This window comes from Molossus molossus, unplaced genomic scaffold (assembly GCF_014108415.1).
Source record: "Molossus molossus isolate mMolMol1 unplaced genomic scaffold, mMolMol1.p scaffold_m16_p_8, whole genome shotgun sequence".
Classification (NCBI taxonomy): domain Eukaryota; kingdom Metazoa; phylum Chordata; class Mammalia; order Chiroptera; family Molossidae; genus Molossus; species Molossus molossus.
Window position 1 is genome coordinate 3,828,266 of NW_023425402.1, and position 20,651 is coordinate 3,848,916.

A 20,651-nucleotide genomic window follows, 5' to 3' on the forward strand; every position below is an offset into this window, starting at 1 on the left:
AGCAGGGAGGGGTGCACTGCAGCCTCCCCCTGGGAACCGGCCTAACTGCAGGGACCCGGGGGGGGGGGGGGGGTGGGCTAGGATACCGTCCAGATCCCCTCGTGGCCAGAATTCGGGAAAATAGATGAAAATTGCTGTTGCACTGTCATGAGATCCTCTCTCTCTTTCTTTTTCTGTCCTTAAAACCAGTGAGGCCGATGATCTTCACTCCGTATTTAATTAGGGAAACTACGGAGAAATGTGGGCAGAGGGGAGTTCAGGGGCACAGCAGTGAGGGTGGGACTCGGGTGGGAGATCGGGGTCTGCAGTCAACACTGGGGGTCCCAGGTCCAGGGCAGCTGAGGGAGCAGCGGGGAGGCCTTTCTGCAGGGTCGGGAACCAGGACGGACCAGAGCCCCGGAGCCCTCTCTGTAGAATAAGAGCCCGGCAGGGAGCCTTTTCATGCTGGAAGGTGTGGGAGGAGCAGGACAGAGGCCACCTGGAGCGTCCCCTGGTCACTCAGCTCAGGAGTCCTGTGGACAGAGGACAGTAGCTCCCAGACCTGCCCACAAGCAGCTGGGCCCCTTGGGCTCCTGTCACAGGTAAGGAGAGCTCCGGGGTCACCCGGCCCAGCCCCACAGGGCCCCTCATTAAGTGGGGAGGAGACACTTCAGCGCACAGGGCCTGGCCAGACGCAGAGCCAGCCTTCCCCGCTGTCCCCCCCTGTGTCCAGGGAAACCCGGTGTGTCCAGGAGAGGGTTAAAGAGCCTTACCTGTTGGCTGAAGTCCAGAGTGTGCTGGAAAGAGGAGGAAGATGTACTTACAAGATATGAAGGTGAACATGTCCCCAGACACCAGGTGCCCCGCCCAGACCCCCTGAGATGTCTCTGCCCCTCCTCCCCCGCCACACATGCCACCAGGAGGGAGGGGACCAGAGCCCAGAAGCTCTGTCACAAGTCCTGTGTGATTTTATTAACCTCAGGTCAGCTCCTGCATCTGCTCCAGCATCTGGACTCAAATCTCCATATGTTAACCCTTCTCCCACCTCCACAGGCCTTACTGCCCTACGCTGCAACCACAAGTAACCAGGAAGTCTTTGTTCCTGCATCTCCAGGGGACACCGGCACACAGAACCAGGGAGCCCTGGGAACCGCAGCCGCCAACAGGCTCCTCACCCTTCTGGCTCCTGAAGTGGACGAGCAGCCCGGCCCCCAGGAAGAGCAGCCCCAGCACGAAGCCCCCGACTCCACTCAGCATCTTGTTCCGCGCAGAGTCAGACTGTGGCCCTGGGACAGGAAGCCAGTTTCAGGGCTTTTCCCCCAAACCCACCTCTCACTGAGGCCGGGACCGAGCCCTGAGCGGGGAGGGCTGCCCTGGAAGAAGCAGGCCAGCCGGCCGCGTCTGGAGGAGACGTGGATCACCCGAGGGGACCCAGGGTCCCGCACGGGCCTCAGGCCAGGACTCAGCATCTGGTGGGTGCGGAGCCTGGGCCCAGTGAGTCCGCACTCGTCCAGGCGACAGAGCTCAGGGCGGAGCAGAGACTGGACTCTCCCCGTGTCAGGACGGTCCCTTCGCTGCAGAGGACGCGCCTCTTCTCAGACCACAGTGGACAACTCAGAGCCACAGGCAGAAGGACCAGCCCAGCCTGAGGCAGGGGACTGGAGCCCAGGGCCCAGGGGCACCCGACCAGGGGGCTGTGGGTATTCACAGCGATGCTCACGGGCTCCCCCAGTGACCTGCGCTGAAGGGAGAACATGAGCAAAGGGAGATCTGCGGTGGGGAGAGGGGACCCCGACCCCAGGGATGAGCAAAGGCCCTGTGGCGGGTGAGGCAGGTGTGAGGCCGGGACGCTTCTCACTCCATTCCACGGCGACAGGGCTCGTCAGGCTGGGGTGCCGCACGTGGCAGGTGTAGACCTCTCCACTCTGGGGGACGGTTTCCAGCATCACCAGGGTCTGGAAGGTCCAGTCTCCATTCCGGATCAGGCCGGTGGAGACGACCCCCGCCTCCTCCTCCCGGCCGTCCCGCAGCCAGCGGACTTCGATGCTGCCTGGGTAGAAACCGCTCACGGAGCAGACCAGCAGGTTGTGGTGCTGCAGGCGCTGGGTCCTTGCAGGATACACGGTCACCGTGGGCTCAGCTGGGGCAGAGGAGGGGGAGGGGCAGCGTGAGGAAGACGCAGGAAGGCTCCTGGGTTGGCTCCCTCTGGGCCTCCAGGCTCCAGGCTCCAGTCCCGGGCAGGCCTCCCTCAAAGCCGCTGTGGCCACAGGACAGCACCCCGAGCCTAGCCCTGCCCCACAGCACAGGCGCACTAGGCTCGAGAGGTCGAGGAAATGGGGGTCATATCTTGAATCAGTTGCTCATTGTTGAATTGTTTCCAAATCTTTGCAAGGCAGATAGTGTATTAATTAAAGGTGTGATTTCTGGGGCAGGGCAGCCTGGGTTCAAATCCAGGCTCTGCCTCTTCCAGGTTGATCCTGGCAGAATGTTTACGCTCCTCTCTGCTCAGCTTTCTCACCTATAAGGGGGATGATAACACCAACTTACCTCTTAAGGATGAGTGAGGATCAATGGACCTAAACGTGTAAAACAATGGCTGGAACTTAGCCGTCACTACATGGTAGCAATTTATTCTCCTTGTTCACTTGCAGAGAAAACACAATTCGAAGCAGGGTGGATAAACTGGGGGACAGCGTGGGGAAGACGGGGATACAGTATGAAATCCTGGATTTCACTCACACCCGACACCACAGAAGTGGTTCCCGGGGAAGCAGGAGAGACCCAGGAGCCGAGTCCCAGAGAGCCTGGGTCCCGGAGGAGAGGGAAGGGCAGGAACCCACCCATTTAAACACTTAGAACCGCACTCAGGTGGTCAATCTCTCTCCCTTTCAAAGGAAGCTTATCTGTTATTGGACTTGTTTTCATATTATAATTACCTCGCTTTTCAATCTGACGTTTGAGCAGAGCAGGGTCTGGGACTCATTAATATGTGGGCTTCCTGCCTGAGACCAGGCTCAATAAAGACAAGGAGGAGGGGGGGGGGAAGAAAAGGAGGAGAAGAAACCTGGGGAAAACATTTTTACTGCACCCCAAAAGGGTCGATTTAAGACTGACGGTACACCCTGGCTGGTTTCACTCAGTGGTTAGAGAGTTGGCCCTCGGAATGAAGGGTCGTGGGTTGGATTCCTGGGGGCACATACCTGGGCTGCAGGTTCCATCCCTGCCCTGGTCGGGGTCATGCAGGAGGCAACCAATTGGGGTGACCCTCTTACATTGATGTTTCTCTCTCTCTCCTCCCTTCCACTCTGTCTAAAAAATCAATGGAAAATCCCCAGGTGAGGATTAACAACAACAAAAAAGAGACTTATGGTAAATCATTGCTAACAACTTGGCAGTACATCTCATTACATTAAAGATGTTTAAATTCTTAACATGGAGAGTAATAAAACAGAATCAAAGCACAAACCAGGAACTGGAGAAAATGCTGCATCAAACGTTAGCAAAGTGTTCATCTTACTGCACAGAGAACCCAGAAAATCACCCAGAAAAACACCAGGACCAGGGAGGTGACAGACTACAGGCAATTCTTAGAGCAGGAACAACAATTAACCAATAAATGCCTGAAACAATGTTCAAGAATGTTAGAAATCAAAGAAGTATAAATTAAAAATAAAATTTCAACTGAGTATTGGTAATATAAACAAAAAGATCCAGAATGTGAGGTAAATTGTTACAACTATAAAAAGATAATATGTAAGTAGTTAAATACTATTATCATTATAAAGAGAGTAACTTCAGTTTGTTAAGTAACAAAATTATTATTTAAAAACCTGGTTTTACAATCATTTCAACTATGCAAAAATGTATCCACTATGGGGAAAAAAATTAGATGTAAAGAAGCCTCAGAAAGATCAGAGGTGCCTCGGGGTCCCCTCACCCCTCAAAACCAGGGTGACCCATCTGCTCAGTGACAGGCTGTGCACCCCACACAGGGCCCTGCTCCGGGGGCTCAGGGTCAGGAAGGTGCGGCCACGACCACGACAGACCGGGACTCCAGTCCTCACCTCTCCCAGGGCTCACCTCCCTCAGCTCTGCTCCCCAAACCTGCACCCCACCAGATACCACCGGAAATGCCCCTTCGCGGGACAGAATCACACACACTGTCCCCCACGGCGGCCCTCACAGGTCCCCTCACAAGTGTGCCGCTCACAGCCCTACACACACGCGCACACGGACACACGCGCACACACGGACACACGCACACAGCCCGCGCTCACCTTGCCGATGCACCAGGAATCCCTCCGACACCCCGTAGTTGTGTCTGCAGTACGTGTCCAGCTCGGCCCGCCTCTGCTCCAGGACGTCCTCCTGCCCGTTCCAGTTCTCGGCGTCCCGCCGCCCCAGCTCGGTCACCGCCAGGTACTTGCCCACGTCGCTGTCGTAGCGCAGGAACTCCTCCTGGTTGTAGATGTATCTCTCCAGGAGCCGCACGCGCTGCGTCCCGTTGGTGAAATGACACTCGTATTTAAGCTGCTCCAGGAAATGTGCTGTGGGGACAGGACCGCCCGGTCACACGGGTCAGAGACAGACGGCGACGCCCCCAGTGCGGACGCCCAGGCGGTGGGGACACAGGACACGGGCACCCGGCAGCCAGCACCCAGGGGCACCTCTCCTCTGGGGCTGAGGGGGGCGGGAGGGACCCCGGGATCCTGAGCCACAGAGGACCCCAAGGCTGACGGGGTTTGTGCGGCCACCACCTCCGAGAAGCCTCCCTCCCTGCTCTGGGCCCCGAGCTTCCCCTTCCGGAAACTCCTCCTCCTTCTGGGACGGTCAGGGGACCCCGAGCCAGGCCCCTGGTCAGGGGACCCCGAGCCAGGCCCCTGCCGGACCCAGAGGAAACCAGGCACCGCCCCTCCCCCAGCTTCAACGCCCTGAAGCCACGGCCACGCCCACGCGCGAACTCCCGCGGGAGGGAGGACAGCGGAGACCAGTGAGCTCTAGGACCGGGAGGAAGAGCATCGGCTGAAGGACACGAGGTGCCAAGAGGGGGCCTGTGGGTGACACTGGGGATGTGACAGGGTGAGTCCGGGGAGCTGGAGGGAGACCTGCGTGTTGGGGGAGGGGAGGCACGTTCGGGTACAGGTGACCCCAGGTGCACTTCCTCCAGGAGCCCAGGGAAGGTTTCCTGAGGCACAGAGGGGGTGGGGAGGGGACAGTGAGAACCAGTCAGGGGCCTGAGGAGCCTGGGTGAGGGGGGACCTCAGTCAGTGCAGGGGAACCCCTGAGGGTCTCAGGGATGACAGCATAGTCGGTGGGGCCGCATCGCTTCTCTGCATTTCCCGACCCAGAAGGCTCCGAACCCCAGACCAGACCCGTGGTCACAGCGAGACGCCTACGTGGACGCCTCTGAGCTCCCCAGTCCTGTGGGAAGGGACACTTCACCGGAAAACGTCGTGACTTCAAACGACAAGTTGTTGAAAGTTAACAGAGATGTGATGCCCAAGAACGCACGACATTTTGAAAGACATCGCATAAGGCAAAAAATAAAACAAGATCTTGAACTTCAGTTGATTGAATGGATTCAGCAAGAATGTGGTGAATTTATGTAACTGTCCAGTTTTGTTTTTAACAAACCACGAAGAACTGAACCGGAAGGTGAGTGTGTGTATAAGTGTGAGTCTAGAGTGTCTAGTTTTGTTTTTAATAAACCACGAAGAACTGAACGGGAAGTCTAGAGTGTGAGTCTAGAGTTTTGAGAAACGGTTCAGTGTAAAGCGGTGTTTTCATCTCAGCCTTGGTACTAGGGACACTTTGGACCAGACAGGTCTTTGTGGTTGGGGGGGGCTGTTCTGTGCACAGGGGGCTGTACACAGCGTCAGGCCTCTCCACCCACGAGTGTCAGAAGAGACCCCACTGTGACGGCCACACATGGCTCCAGATGTTGCCAGATGTTCCAGGGGTGGGGGAGGGGAAAGGGGGCGTGAACCTTGCAGGGTGAGCTCCGCTGGTGTGAACACGTGAAAAGTGTGTGGTGAAAAAGGCACTGAGAAGTGCATAGAAGGTTTTACCAAGGTACCTTGAAATCTTGGTCCTGTATGAAATGAGTATTTTTTAGTGATCTGGTCCCAGTGCTGAGTAATTTTTTTTAGTGAAATAACTGTGTTCAGGACCAAGGTTTACCTGTTTCTTCGCCTTGCCAACCAACCACCAAGTCGCATAATTTGCCTCCACATCGTCGTTCTGCGTCCCTGCCGCTGGCCCACCGCTCACTACAGCAGAAAACCGCAGCCACGGCCATTCGACCCCGTTCAGTGCCCCAACCAACTCACCCTCCTACTGTCTCCTGCTCCGGTGAGACCAGGGGCATCAGATCACCAGCCTTGGCCAGAGGTGACCCTCCTCTCTATGGTCAGGTCCCCTCAGAAGGGGAGAAGCTAGGAGATGACCTTCTCACACAGTTTCCAAAAACGAGCAGGCCCCAGGCTGAGAAGAGACCTTCACTTGGAAGTGGGGCAGCGAGGAGGGCACCCTGGACAGACCAGGTCTCCCTGGGTCATGTTCTCCAGCACCTTCCTGACACTGAGGAAGTTGACACCAAACTGGGGGGAGTGCTGCTCACTGTCCCTGCGTGGTGGGCACCGTCGTTCGTGGTCACTGCCCGGCTTCAAGTTCCCACACATAGCGAACAAAAATACAGGTGCCCAGGTAAATCTGGATTTCAGACACATCGTTGTTGTTTAGCCAAAATCCAGCGGCCACAGGCATCCTGCATTTCCTGGGGCGACCCCAGCGACTCCTGACAGTCGGGCGGAGGAGTCTATTTAAACCTCTGTGTTCCTCCTCACGGCCCACGGCGGTCTGCACCTGTGTGAGCCCGTGTGGAACCTTCCAGTTATAAATGCAAAGTCCATGTGAGCGGCTCCCATGTCCTGGCACGAGCAGACCTTGCACTTCCCCGCCCCCCACCCTAAGATGCACCGGCTCCTGTGAACATCAGAAATGTCAGCAGTAATTCAGACCCAGCCAGGACACTGTGGCTCTGGAATGAGAAAATCTAAATTTGAACATTAGCTCTTCCACTTGGGCTATTTTTCTTTATCTCTAAAATAGATTTAGCGACAGTTTATTCCTCACAGGACATTGTTAAGTGTGGAATTAAGTAGTGATTCTTCCTAGTGCCGAGCATATAAATACACGGCTGTTTTGAATCTTAAAACCTCTATGAAAGCAAGCTGACCAGATTTTCTGTTCCTTAACTTCCTAAAGCAAATACCTTCATCACCATTTGGCAATTGTCTGTAATTGATTTTATCACTGAATATCATTTTGAACCCACAAGGACAGACATTTGGTTCGCGTGTAACAACGGGATACACAGCCTCACGAACCTACTGTGGAAGGACGTGCTGACCTAGGAGAGGGGCTTCTACACTGAGGTCTCGACTGTCATCCGGGCTCCACACTGACTGTGACGCTGGGTGAGTTACTTACACTCTGAATTTTAGATTGTATAGATTATCACATTTCAGTTGCTGCAGAAAAGATAGTTATGAGAATTACTTCTCAGACTTAGGCCGGTACACAGTAACCGCAGTTACGGTCTCCGTGCCGGTGGAGACCAGACCGGTCCTGTTGATGGCTCCATCCTCCTCACCAAGGGGCTGACCGGCCTATTCCAGGTCACTGATACATACGGGCTGTACAGTTATGGCTTCTGCATAACCAGTCACCTCTGCACACAAGGTCACTCCAGGTTCCCTGCCGATGCCTGAGCGTCTCTGGGTCCCGGGTCCTCCCAGCTTCCGTCCAGGCTCCTTTCTTCTTACGCTTTAGGTCCCGCTGACCCCCGGTCCCAGAGCCTGGTCTCCCCCGAAGTCGGCTGCTCGAAAGAGTTCCCTGTAACCACCCCTCAGGCCTTCAGCTCCCCTTCCCTCTGCACACGGTCCGACCCGGTTCCGTCTGTGCCCACGGACTGCACACGTCACGTCCCCACGCCCCGCACCCACTGCGCTCACGTCCCCGCCGCACCGGCCGCTCCCTCCTCCTGGGAAACCACGTCCTTCACTGCACGCGTCGCCTGCTCCTGGTTTCCTCCGCACACTGCCGCCCCCTCGGTCCCCTTGGCTGATTGGTGCCCCGGGCCCCGGGCTCGGCCCTCACCCTCTTCTTGTCCGGGGCTCTCAGGCTGTCACTGCGGCCTCCTCCCCTCCTGGAACCTAACACAGCACGTGTGTCACTGACAGCAACGCACCCTCCAGCCCTGGGCGGGCCCTGAGGCCAGGGTCCTGGATCCCACTGACCTCTGACAGCGTCAAAATCATTTCAGATTTAAACAATATTTATCCCTAACCATCCTCAGTACTAGCCGATTACCCAGTGAGCCAGGCAGACTAGCCAATTACCGAGTGAACCAGGCAGACTAGCCAATTACCGAGTGGGCCAGGCAGACTAGCCAATTACCGAGTGAACCAGGCAGACTAGCCGATTACCGAGTGGGCCAGGCAGACTAGCCAATTACCGAGTGAACCAGGCAGACTAGCCGATTACCGAGTGGGCCAGGCAGACTAGCCAATTACCGAGTGGGCCAGGCAGACTAGCCAATTACCGAGTGGGCCAGGCAGTACTAGGCAATTACCGAGTGAGCCAGGCAGACTAGCCAACTACCGAGTGAACCAGGCAGACTAGCCAACTACCGAGTGAGCCAGGCAGACTAGCCAATTACCGAGTGAGCCAGGCAGACTAGCCAATTACCGAGTGGGCTAGCCAGACTAGCCAATTACCGAGTGGGCCAGGCAGACTAGCCAATTACCGAGTGGGCTAGGCAGTACTAGCCAATTACCGAGTGAACCAGGCAGACTAGTCAACTACTGAGTGAGCCAGGCAGACTAGCCAATTACCGAGTGAGCCAGGCAGACTAGCCAATTACCGAGTGGGCTAGGCAGACTAGCCAATTACCGAGTGGGCCAGGCAGTACTAGCCGATTGCCGAGTTGGCCAAGCACAACTAGCAGATGACTGAGTCTGCCAGGCAAATCCATTTGTGTTGGCCATAATTTGGGCACCATCTCAATTTCCCCTGAGTTCCTCCATTATTTCATTTATCTCTTGATGGTTTCCGTTTTCTACATTGTATCCTATTTGTCCTGATTCTCTTCATTTCTGCATTATCTCCTTTTCCCTTGATTCTGTTTTCTCCTTTAGCTCCACTGTCCCCGATTTTCTCCGTTTTCTGATTTATCTCCCTTATCTCGTGATGGTTTCCCTTTCCTGCATTCTATTGTTTCTTCCTTGAGTTTCTCCATTTTCCTCCAGGCTCCTGACAGCGGTCAGAAATCATTTCAAATTTAAACAATATGCATTCCTGACCACCCGCGTCAAGTGATTTCCCTCAGTCTTCCCTGTCTCAATAAAGAGCTCCACCAGGTGTCCTCAGATTCTTCGGGACAAATCCTTAGGGACAAGCTGGATTTCCTACCCCTCCCCCATTTAATCCGCCAACAAGTCCTTCAGCGTCTGCCAAGTCCTCCCGCTCCCTGCTCACAGCCTGAGCACCTGCTCCCCGTGCCTTCCCCAGCCCTCCAGCCCCAGGCTCCTCGACAGCCCCAGGCCACTTGCCACCGTCCAGTCCCCACGGGGCAGCTACAGTGATTCTTACACAACAGATACGATCTGGACTCTCCCTGGAACGTCCGGAAGCTCACACAGCTCCGCACCTACAGTAACATTTCCTGCGGCGGCCGCAGGGCCCAGCGGGCGGTCCGTCCTCTCCAGCCTCTGCCGGGGTGGGTGCCGCTCCCCGGGGCGCTCGCGGTGCTCGGCCCAGCTCTTCCTGCCCCTCCAACCCGCACACGCGGCCCCACCGTGGGCCTTCCCTGTCCTCTGCCTGGAACTTGTCCCCTAGGGATTCCCGCGGCGGCTTCTCCCATCATTCAGGTCTCAAATGTCTCTGATGTCACTTCTCAGGGAGAAACCAGTTCAGCTGAAGTCAGGTGAATCCAGGCCTCTCTGTCCCATAACCCTGCGTATTTTTTGGTTTTGTTTTTTTCCAGAGCAGTCATTGCTGTCTGAATTTTTTCTTTCTAAATGGCATTAGGTTATTGTCTCTGCCCCTGACATGAGCCACCCTCCACGGTAAAGGGGACTGTCCATCACACTCCAGTAGTTTCCGAGCCTCGAGTAGAGCCCAGGACAGAACAGTTGCTCAGGTGAGTATCTGTGGTCTAAGGATAGAACCCCGGTTCTGGAACCTGATCCCTGAGGGGTCCCCGGAAGCAGCAGGGGCTCAAGCTCCTCCGCCTCTCATGCAGAGGACACATTGTGTCCCCTCCGCCTCCCGTGAGAAAGTCAGACTCCCCCTTTCTACTGCTGGAAGAGACTTTCCCAGGTAAGAAGGGGGTGATTTTTAAAAAAATACAAAAAAACAGAAGGGGTGTATCACTACATTTCATGTTGTCTGTGGATCTGTCCAGTGCGAGGGTCTGCGTGAACTCTGGGGTCTCAGGAAGGTGGTGACATGGCTGGGGAAAGAATGGGGGGACCTGGAAGTGGGGGTAACCGAACACTGGGGCCCGGCTCCAGGAAGCCCCCGGTCCCCTTGACTTTCAGCTCGTGGGATGTAGGCAACCTTCACCCTCCCTCTCTACTCCTGCTCAAGGTGTACAGTTTGAACTTTGGAAATTGCTAATATTTGACTATCTTTAACTTAAAAATCAGAACTTTACACAATTGATCTCTACTAGTTGAATCCCTGCTGTGGGCTCAGGCCGGAGAAGGACAGAGGCAGGAGACACCAGGGTGTGGCAAGGTCCAGGCGGGTCCGGGTCGAACAGGGCCCTGGCCAGGCGTCAGAAGGAGCCTCCGTGCTCTAAGGCATCACAGATCCGCCCGGGGTGCTCCTGTCTGTGGGCCATTCCAGGTGCTAAGAATCTCCGCTTCAGCTCCGGGGGCTTTGCGCAGGGGAACAGAGACAGCAGTAACCCCACTTCTGTCGGAGACCCTCCATCACAGGGACACGGGCCTCATGAACCCTGGGGTTCAGGGAGGAAGGAAAGGGATGAGGGGGAAGCCTCTTGGTCCCCACATGTTAGGGAGAGGCACCAACATCACAGATTCTGTTGAGAACATAACAGGATTTTCTAAGAGAGACCCTTCTAATTCCTTTCGACTCCCCATAAACTTTCAGAGAAACTTTCCTTCCCCTGGGATGACTCAATATAATAAATGGAGCTACTGGGCCCTGATGGAACGGGCACAGGACGGCAGAGGTGTGACTGGAGGGGAGTCGAGAAGAAACAGCTGCACCCATGGAGCCCCTCACACAGCTCTCGGGGGTGAGCACCCAGCCTCCTTTTCCTGTGGAAGGAACTGAGGATCCACATGGTACAGACAGGTGGTCACTGAAGAAAATGTCAGTTTTCGAACAGACATGGTCTGGACATGGTGACAAAGCTCATTTCCTTTCTTCCTCATCCCACACAGCTCACCCCCGAGGTGACTCACCTGGAGCGTCCCCGGCCCAAGTCAGGAGAGGGCTCAGCACCATCAGTGTCGCCGGCAGAGCCGCCGCCCAGGAGCCGCGGGGGAAGCGCAGACACACCATGCTGGAGAGCAGAGGACAGGGTCGGGGGCAGGCGAGTCTCACTCGGTGAGGACTGGGACCCTCACCCACACCCCAAATAACACCAACCAAGGAGCTGGTGTCTTTGTTCCTTGATTGGTTACTCTCGGTGCTGAGAACCAATCAGCATCCGAGGTGAATCGTGTCATCAGTTGCTGGTCAGAGGTTTCGTATGAAGGTCCTCTCCAGAAACTTAGAACTTCCTGCATTGAAAGGATTGTTTCAATTTAGGGCTTCAAAAGTTGGACCTGGTTGTATCAGAACCATCTAGGCCCCACTGTGGGCCCGCTCGGTGCTGGTCAGTGATGCGCACAGCTGGCGCCTGTCCGGGGCTCTGAGCTCTCCCTAGGAGACAGCTGTGCAGACAAATATATGAGTGTGTTTGGGAGTTGAAGGGATGAAGGGAAGATTATTGCAAGTTAGGAGACCTTCAATTCTGTCCTTATTGCCCCATAACTTAGTGTTGTGGATTTGGGGAGATTACTTAACTTCTCGCAGTTGAACTCACTGATCTTTCAGGTGTTTCAATCCTGGAAAACGCTGTGATTCTGTGGACACTCCAGGAGCAGCTCCCCTAGTGACTGATGACGTGACAGACTCGCGGCTGTTGATTGGAGTGTGATCGGCATCTCTTCACGGAGGAGTGTCACCGACTGGAGGGGACGGGAGGCTGTCAATAGCGGAGCCTGAGTGAGAAGGTCATCAGGTTCCTCTCCGGTGCTGTCCTGAGCTCAGTGGCACGTCCAGGGTTCACCTGGAGATGGGGGCTCAGAGGAGGCGGCGATCTACCTGGAACGGAGGGGAAGGTCCTTGGACAGCACTTAACCTACAGTGTGATCAGGCCACTGTCCAAATCTAAGCCTGCGAGGGGCTGAGAGACGGACAGAGGACTCACGGTCAGCCTCTGGCGCCACTCTGCTTTGTAATAACTAACATTTCATGTGAAAAAACACCCCACCTTCACTCCTGGTCCCCATTATGGTTTTCTCACTTTCTTGAGGACATGTCCTCTTACTAGGTCGACTTCTCTTGCTTTGTTCTAAGAAAAGATAAAAGAAGACTTTGCTAATAAAATTGTTACATGGTGTTCAGGAAGTAATTGAATTGTAATCATATAATTTTAAACATGTAATTTGTCTTTATGTAATTATTACACATGGTTGTAGTATAAATGTGTATCTCAGAACCTGAATGGACTTTAAAGGACAACTCTCTATCTGAAGTTCTTCACCTGCCTTCATTTTTCTAGTGACAAAATACTTACCATGTAGTAAAAAGAACCACAATTTATTGGATGAAATGGATGAAGGTGGTTAAACGGTACAACCTTCCAGCTAAAACGTAAATAAGTCATGAGGATGTAATGTACAGCTAAGAGAGATCTTAAAGGTTCTCATCACAAGAAAAAGAATGTTAGCTAAGCATGGTATAGATGTTAAGTAGACTTATTGTGGTGGTCATTTCACAATATGTTCAATTATCAAACCATTATGGAGGGAGGTCAAGTTGGAGGCAGTGTGGCAGGAAGCTGAACTCTCTCCCTTCCCGGAGCAAACTCAAATATACACATAGAGAGAGAGAGCGATGACTCCTGCATGAATGAACAGCTTCTGAACAACAAGCAAAAGAAAGAGACTGAACAGAGAAGGCTGGAAACAGCCGGAGCCCTTCCCCCTCCCGGGAGCTTTGGGAACTGTCTGGACCAGAAGAGCTGATGAGCACCATGGTTAGTTTCCACAGGAAGAGATTAAGAGAAGAAGAAAGGAGCAGAGGGGAACTATTAAAACAACCAAAAAACAATGAACAAAATGGCAATAAGTACATACTTATTGATAATTACTTTAAATGTAAACTGAATAATGCTCCAACAAAAGACGGAGGGTCCAGAGCCCACACTAAGGCCAGCTCCAGCACCACTGAGCCAGGTCGGCAGCAGGCCCAGGGCACCCCGAGACCCGAGCCTGCCGGGTGTCTGTCAGGCTCAGTCACAAAAGAGCTGCTGGCCGCACAGGAGTTGAGTGAGGAGGTTCTCAGTGAGTTACCAGGAAGGGGAGAGTGGGGTTCACCAGGTGAACACAGATTTACATTCAGGGTTAGTGCTGGGTCTGAGACCACTCAGCAACAGTCTTAGGGTGCACAGGGTCAGCCGCCACCCACCGGGAGTCTGCGGACACTTACGGTGGGGCAGGGTCTCAGGGAGTGGTCAGGGTGTAAACGGCAGCGTTCATCAGGTAACACAGATTTGACTGAGGGAGGGCTCTGCCCAGGAAAGGTGGTGCCTGTGGAGAGTTTTACAAGAAAGACGGTGAGGGGGGCCCAGGCCAGCTGCCCTCAGCAGCCCCGCAGCCCTGTGAGGGCTCCGCACGCAGGGCCTCGGGGTTCTGGAGGGTGGGCTGGTGCGGTCCCTCAGTCCAGGGCAGGGATGGGGGCAGAGCCCACACAGGAAAGGGGTGCTGGTTGGGCACTTGGCGGTAAAATTGGCCCCTTGACTAACGCCTTTGCCTGTGTGTCCCTGGTATTCCCGTAGTTGGCTCAAAATGTATTCGGTTTTTCAGGAAAGACTGCAAAACAGTCCGTCCAGATGCCACTAGCAGATTCTTCCATCAAGTATGACCTGGCCTGGTGGGGCCTCGGGAAGTTGGCAGAGTTGGGGTAGTGCATGTCCCGGCTCATGGGGTAAGGAGGGCAGTGCTCAACCCAGGAAGGACGGTGTGTGGGGGCGGAGGGACTCGGCACAGGGACATTGCAACTGTCCCTCCAGTTCTCTCCCAGGAGCCACACAGCCCGCTCTCCCCTGTGTGACCCCAGTCCCCGCCGAGCTGGAGCTGCCATCCCTCCACCAGAGCCCAGGGCGAGCACTGGGGGTGGGGTTTTATTTATCTATTTGAATCCTTACCCTAAGATATGTATTTATTGATTTTAGAAAGAGAGGAAGGGGCAGGGAGAGGGGGGGGGGAGACATTGATTGGTTGCCTCTGGTACAGCCCTATCAGGGATTGAGCTGCGTTATTTGCCCTGATTTGAAATCAAGCTCATGAATGTGAAGTGTATGGACAATGTTGCAACTACCTGAGCTGCACTGGCCAGGTCCTGGGTGTGAGATTTTGTGTGCTGGCCCTTTAAGAGGATGCCTGGGTTTCCAGCTCTCTCTCCTCTCATGTTGGGGGACAAAATCCCTGATGAGGTCCTCTTCCCTGCACTGGGGCTCTGGGCTGGGGATGTCGGTACAGGGCTGAGACCCCTCACGGGTGCTCTGGGCTGGGGATGTCGGTACAGGGCTGAGACCCCTCACTGGGGCTCTGGGCTGGGGATGTCGGTACAGGGCTGAGACCCCTCACTGAGGCTCTGGGCTGGGGATGTCGGTACAGGGCTGAGACCCCTCACTTCTCTGGGGAGACTCTGCAGCTGAGATATCCTTCTGGATTCCCAACCACGGCTCTTGGGTACAGGACCACCCTCTTGCATCTCTGCTCCTCCTTCCAGCCTTGAGGTGGTTTCTTCTCTCTGTCCTCAGTTATAAGACTTCAGATGGTTACGTTTGTTGATTGTTCTATAATTTAGTGATACATCTGACGTGGAGGGGCATGTACCTTCCACCGACTCTGCTGCCACGTGGGACCTTCTCCTGAGGCCTGTTCTGGGACCGAGTTTGTGATCAACCCTGGAGAATGTTCCTGTGCACTCAGAACAATGTGTGTTCTGCAGTTTGGGGATGAAATGTTCTAAAAACCATTAAGTTAATCTATCAAATGTAAATTTTAAGGCCATTATTTTCTTATTAATTTTCTTCTTTTATGACTATTAATAATTCCTCTATGTCTATTAATCATTGCTGTATATATATTTAGATGCTCCTATGTTGGGTGTGTAGATATATATAATTACGTCTTCTTCTTGGATTGACCCCTATATTATTACGTTCTTTGTATTTTCTGACTTTTTTTTTGTTTTGACATCTATTTAGTCTTATTTGAGTATTGCTACCCCAGCTTTCTTTGCGTTTCTATTCGCATGGGATGTCTGTTTCCATCCCGCACTTTCAGTCTGTATGTGTCTTTCTTTTTGAAGTGAGTCTTTTGTAAACAGTATATAGATGGGTCATGTTTTCTAATCCATTCATCCGGTGTCTTTTTATTGGAACATTATTCCACTTACATTTAAACAGTAGCCCTGAGCCAGCCACAGGCAGCAGCTTACATTTACCTGCACCAGCGCCCTCCCAGGAGGCCCCGCGGCACCTCTGATGGTGGTTTCAGACTCCATCAGCGCAGACCCGGTGAGCCCCGCAAGCGGCTCGTCCACAGAGAGATCCCACAGACACCAGCCCTGCTGGGGAGAACACCTCTGTGTGGTCAGCACTGCAAAGCAGCTCACACACTGCGGTCAGGGTCAGTCCTCAGAGTCGGCCCGGCCAAGGTCTGACCCCACGCACAGAGGGGCCAACAATAATCAAGACTCAATTGCAACAGGTATCACCAAACCTACACAGAGATATTCCCGGAGCATTTGCTCGTGTGAGAAGGGAGACTGTGCGATGGAGCCCCACGGGCGTCACACCAAGACAGGGAGGCACAGCAGATTCGCTCAATTCACAGAGACAGACACAGAGAGGCAGCAAAGTGAGGAGACAAAGAAGTATACCCCAGCCCTGGCCGGTTTGGCTCAGCGGTTAGAGCGTCCGCCTGCGGTCCGGAGAGACCCGGGTTTGGTTCCCGCTAAGGGCACGTACCTCGGTTGCAGTTTGTCCCCGGCCCTGGTTGGTCGTGCGGGTGGCAGCCACTCGATGTGTCCCTTTCACATCGATGTTTCCCTCTCTCTCTCTTCTTCTCTCTCCCTCCCACTCTGTCTGTACAAAAAAAAATGGAAAAATGTCCTCGGGTGAGGATAAAAAAAAAAAAAGAAGTATACCCCAAATGCATGAACAGGAGAAGTCCAGAAAAATAAATGAACTGGAGGAAAGCAATCTACTAGATACAGAACTCAAAACAATGGTTATAAGAATGTGCAAGGTCACCCTGGACAGGTGGTTTGGTTTGTTGGAGCGTCGCCCCATACACCAAAAAAGTTGTGGGTTTGATTCCTCGTCAGGGCTTATACTTAAGTTGCAGGTTTGATCCCTGGTCAGGGCATGTACAAGAGGCAATCAATCAATGTTACTGTCTCACATTGATGTTTCTCTCTTTCTACCTTCCTCTTTCTCTAAAAATCAATAAATAGCCCTGGCCAGTTTGGCTCAGCAGTTAGAGCGTTGGCCCATAGACCAGAGAGACCCAGGTTCTGTTCCCACTAAGGGCACATACCTCAGTTGCAGTTTGTACCCGGCTCCAGTTGGGGTTGTGTGGGTGGCAGCCACTCAATGTGTCTCTCTCACATCGATGTTTCTCTCTCTCTCTCTTCCTTCCTATCTTCTTCCCCCTCTATCTGAAGATGAATGCAAAAATGTCCTCGGGTGAGGATTAAAAAAAAAATTTTTAAATAAGAAATAAATATCAATAAACATATTCTCAAGGCCATATATGAAAAACCTACAGCCAACATGATACTCAATGAGCAAAAAACTAAAAGCATTACCCTTAAGAACAGGAATAAGACAGGGATGCCCACTTTTGCCACTCTTATTTAACATAGTACTGATGGTCTTAGCCACAGCATTAGACATAAAGAAAAAAATAACAGGGATTTAAATTGGAAAGGAGGAAGTGAAACTCTCATTATTCGCAGATGACATGATATTGTACATAGAAAACCCTAAAGACTCCATCAAAAATCTACTAAATTTAATAAATTTGTCATGGTAGCAGGACACAAAATTAATGTCAAGAAATTCATAGCATTCTGATACACCAATGATGAACTCACAGAAAGAGAAACTAAGAAAACAATCTCATTTACCATTGTGGCAAAAAAATTAAGATACCTAGGAATATACTTAACCAAAGAAATAAAGGACCTATTCACAGAAAACTACAGGTCATTGGAAAAAGAAATAGAGGAAGATATAAAAAAGTGGAAGCACATACCTTGTTCATGGATTGGAAGAATTAACATCATTAAAATGTCCATTCTACCCAAAGCAATCTATAGATTCAATGCAATCCCCATCAAAACACCAACGACATACTTCACAAAACTAGAACAAATACTTCAAAAGTTCATATGGAACCAAAAAAGACCCTGAATAGCCACAGCAATCTTGAAAAAGAAGAACAAAGTTGGAGAAATCACATTACCAGATTTCAGGTATAGTACAAAGCTACTGTAATCAAAACAGTCTGGTACTGGCACAAGAATAGGCATATAGACCAGTGGAACAGAACAGAGAACCCAGAAATGGACCCAAGACAATATGCTCAATTAATATTTGACAAAGGTGGCAAGAGCATACAGTGGAGTAAAGACAGCCTCTTTAATAAATGGTGCTGGGAAAATTGGACAGCTACATGCAAAAAAATGAAACTAGACCATCAACTTACACCCTACACGAGAATAGATCCCATTTTAAAGAAATGGAAACCCACAGTGAAGATAGACACTTAAAAGCTATATAAAACATGGTGACAAGATCTATAATATACATTCTATAAAAAAGCTGTTAAAACATAAATTGGAGACATTAATTTTCAAGATGAAACAAAATGGTTCAGACGAAGTACAGACCTTTAATGTACCCCACAAAGGAAGCATTTGCATAGATGTGAGCCCCAGAGGAAGGGGTACTTAGGGCACAGGGAGGGTTGTGTGTTAGGTTGTTACATAGTAGCTGGGAGCCAGAACAAGAGTGAAAAGCATGTGGGGTGAGGGTGGGGAGCCAGGAGATGATAGAGATAGGAGTCCTGTTTGACAGGAAATGAAATTCTTCCTTAAATAATTCTGGGAGATCAGAGTGGATGTACACAGTTGAACTAAGAAAGGCAGTAAAAATTGGTAAAGAAATTGCATCTTTTAGAACGATGGGAATGGGAGCAGAAAAAAATGTTAACTAGGAAAACCTTTAGCAACCCAAGGCAGATATGAGGTATAGAAACTGGTGTGATGGCAATAGGAACAGACCTGTAGGAATGGATGGCGGGAACACCATGAGTCCTTTGCATTCCCAGACATGCATTAAAAACCGTGTTTTAGTGAATAAGGGTAACACCAAAGGACCAATCTTCATAGCAGTCAAGGTGTGGTTCTTTCTTTCTGGGTGAAATACTTTGAGGAAAGGGGGAGAAAGAGAGAAAGCGAGAGGAGAACAATTTATTGGGAATCCACATCAGTTCTCAGTAACTGTTTTTTGTTTTTGTGGTTTGCTTGGTTTTGTTTTCTATAACCAATGGCGATAAAGAGTGAGGCTGCATCACTTCTCTCCAGCAGACACCTCCGAGCAGAGGGTCTTATTTAAAGTCCTCGGTAGAAGTCAGGGGAGACAGGATGACGACCTTGGTGCTGATGCAAAGGCTGCCCTTCTTTAGTGGAATGAATTGGGAGGTGGTCAGGTGGTGAGTGAGGAAGGATCATTTGCAGAGTAAAGCAAGACATGCAGCGAGGGTGGGAGGAGCTGGACATGTAGAACGACAGAGACGTGGTGCCTGGTTTCCCGTGTGGGAGCCCTGGCTGTGACTTCAAAGACAGATAGAAAGCGGAGGACTCCGACAGCGCCCCGCTGCTCCTGCCGCGGAACAGGTGGGACTGCATGAGATCTATCAGCCCGCTCTGGTCGTCATGGCTTCATGCACAAACGAAGGATAAATCAAGTAATGCCGTCGTTTATTTTCCACCAGACACTGAATTGTGTACTCCCAGACAGTCCATGTGTTTACGTCTCCTTGCAGCCTGCAGCTGTGGAGCAGGTGGAGTGTCACACCAGGTTCCAGTTAACGGCCGCATCCGAGCACATTGAAAAATGCTGATCACTTAGCAGTGCTCAATAAAGATTGATATGAGAAACCAGTCAAGATACTAAATGTTGCCCTGGCCGGTTTGGCTCAGCTGTTAGAGTGTCGGCCTGCGGTCCAGAGAGACCCGGGTTCGGTTCCCACTAAGGGCACGTACTTCGGTTGCAGTTTGTCCCCGGCCCTGGTTGGTCGTGCGGGTGGCAGCCAATCGATGTGTCACTTCACGTCGATGTTTCTCTCTCTCTCTCCCTCCCACTCTATCTGTGCAAAAAATGGAAAAATATCCTCGGGTGAGGATAAAAAAAAAAAAAAAGATACTAAATATTCTACATTTATAACACTTTACGTATAGTGAAATAGAGCACACATAGATAGATACACAAAGCATAAATGTACAACTTGATTATTTTAATGTCAACATCCACAGAACCACCACTCAGATCAAGAGATGGAATAACCGAGCCAACAGCCATCAGCCATAGGTGCCTCCTCCCACCCACACCCTCCCTCCCCTCCGAGGTGACTCACTGTTCAGACGCCCATGGCCTTCACTTCCATCACTGACATTTATCCCTAAATATGCGTGGTAGGATCACATAAACTGAAGCATACAGTGTGTTCTCTCTCGTGACCAAATTGTTTGTAGTTGAGCAGGGAGGGAGCAGTCCCTGCTGCGGGGTCAGCTGGACATCCTTACTGACACATGAAAGAAATTTGACACCCGTCTCACACCACCCACAGAATTATTCTAGCAAAACTGTATTTCTGTATGTACCTGTAGGAGATAATATTAGAAGATATCTTTATGGACTTTAGGGTGAAAAATATTTTTTAAAGGAATCCGATGTCATAAAGAAAAGGATTAACTAGTAGTCACAAGTGTAACAGTTTAGTGGGGACAGTAAGAGACTATAGGGCGTGACGGTGAGTGCCATGGACCGCACTAGGGAAACTCCTAGGACCTGCAGTGAGCATACCCTGCAGGTCCTGGGAGCCTCCAGGGAGCTGGGCTCCAGTCCTCTGGTTGGGAAAGAGAAATCAGAATGAGAGAGCAGCACACCCTTAGGTCCTTTGGAATCACTGCAGGGAAGGGGGCAGTTAAATCTGGGACACAAGGGGATAGTGCAATGTGAGAACGCAAAGAGGCGAGGGGAAGGTGGCAGGGAGAGATTACCTCCC

The 20,651-nt window shown here is 52.0% G+C and overlaps 1 protein-coding gene across 1 annotated transcript; it reads right to left on the reverse strand.

The window, feature by feature from the left end:
- Window positions 1–208: 208 nt before the first annotated feature.
- Window positions 209–11,667, reverse strand: LOC118622019 (H-2 class II histocompatibility antigen, E-S beta chain). Its single transcript, XM_036249483.1, has 6 exons — window positions 11,478–11,667; window positions 4,257–4,526; window positions 1,838–2,119; window positions 1,155–1,265; window positions 753–776; window positions 209–512 (listed from the first exon to the last, which is right to left on the reverse strand). Exons 1-6 carry the CDS (start codon window positions 11,575–11,577, stop codon window positions 499–501), a joined length of 801 nt encoding a protein of 266 aa, XP_036105376.1. The 5' UTR covers window positions 11,578–11,667; the 3' UTR covers window positions 209–498.
- Between the last annotated feature and the right edge of the window lie 8,984 nt (window positions 11,668–20,651).

Coding starts and splice junctions, on each gene's coding strand:
- LOC118622019 (XM_036249483.1), bottom strand. CDS start 11,577: ATGGTGTGTCTGCGCTTCCCCCGCGGCTCCTGGGCGGCGGCTCTGCCG. Junction 2,120..4,256: donor ATTCCTGGTGCATCGGCAAG/GTGAGCGCGGGC, acceptor CCTCTGCCCCAG/CTGAGCCCACGGTGACCGTG. Junction 1,266..1,837: donor CCCTGTCGCCGTGGAATGGA/GTGAGAAGCGTC, acceptor TTCCTGTCCCAG/GGCCACAGTCTGACTCTGCG.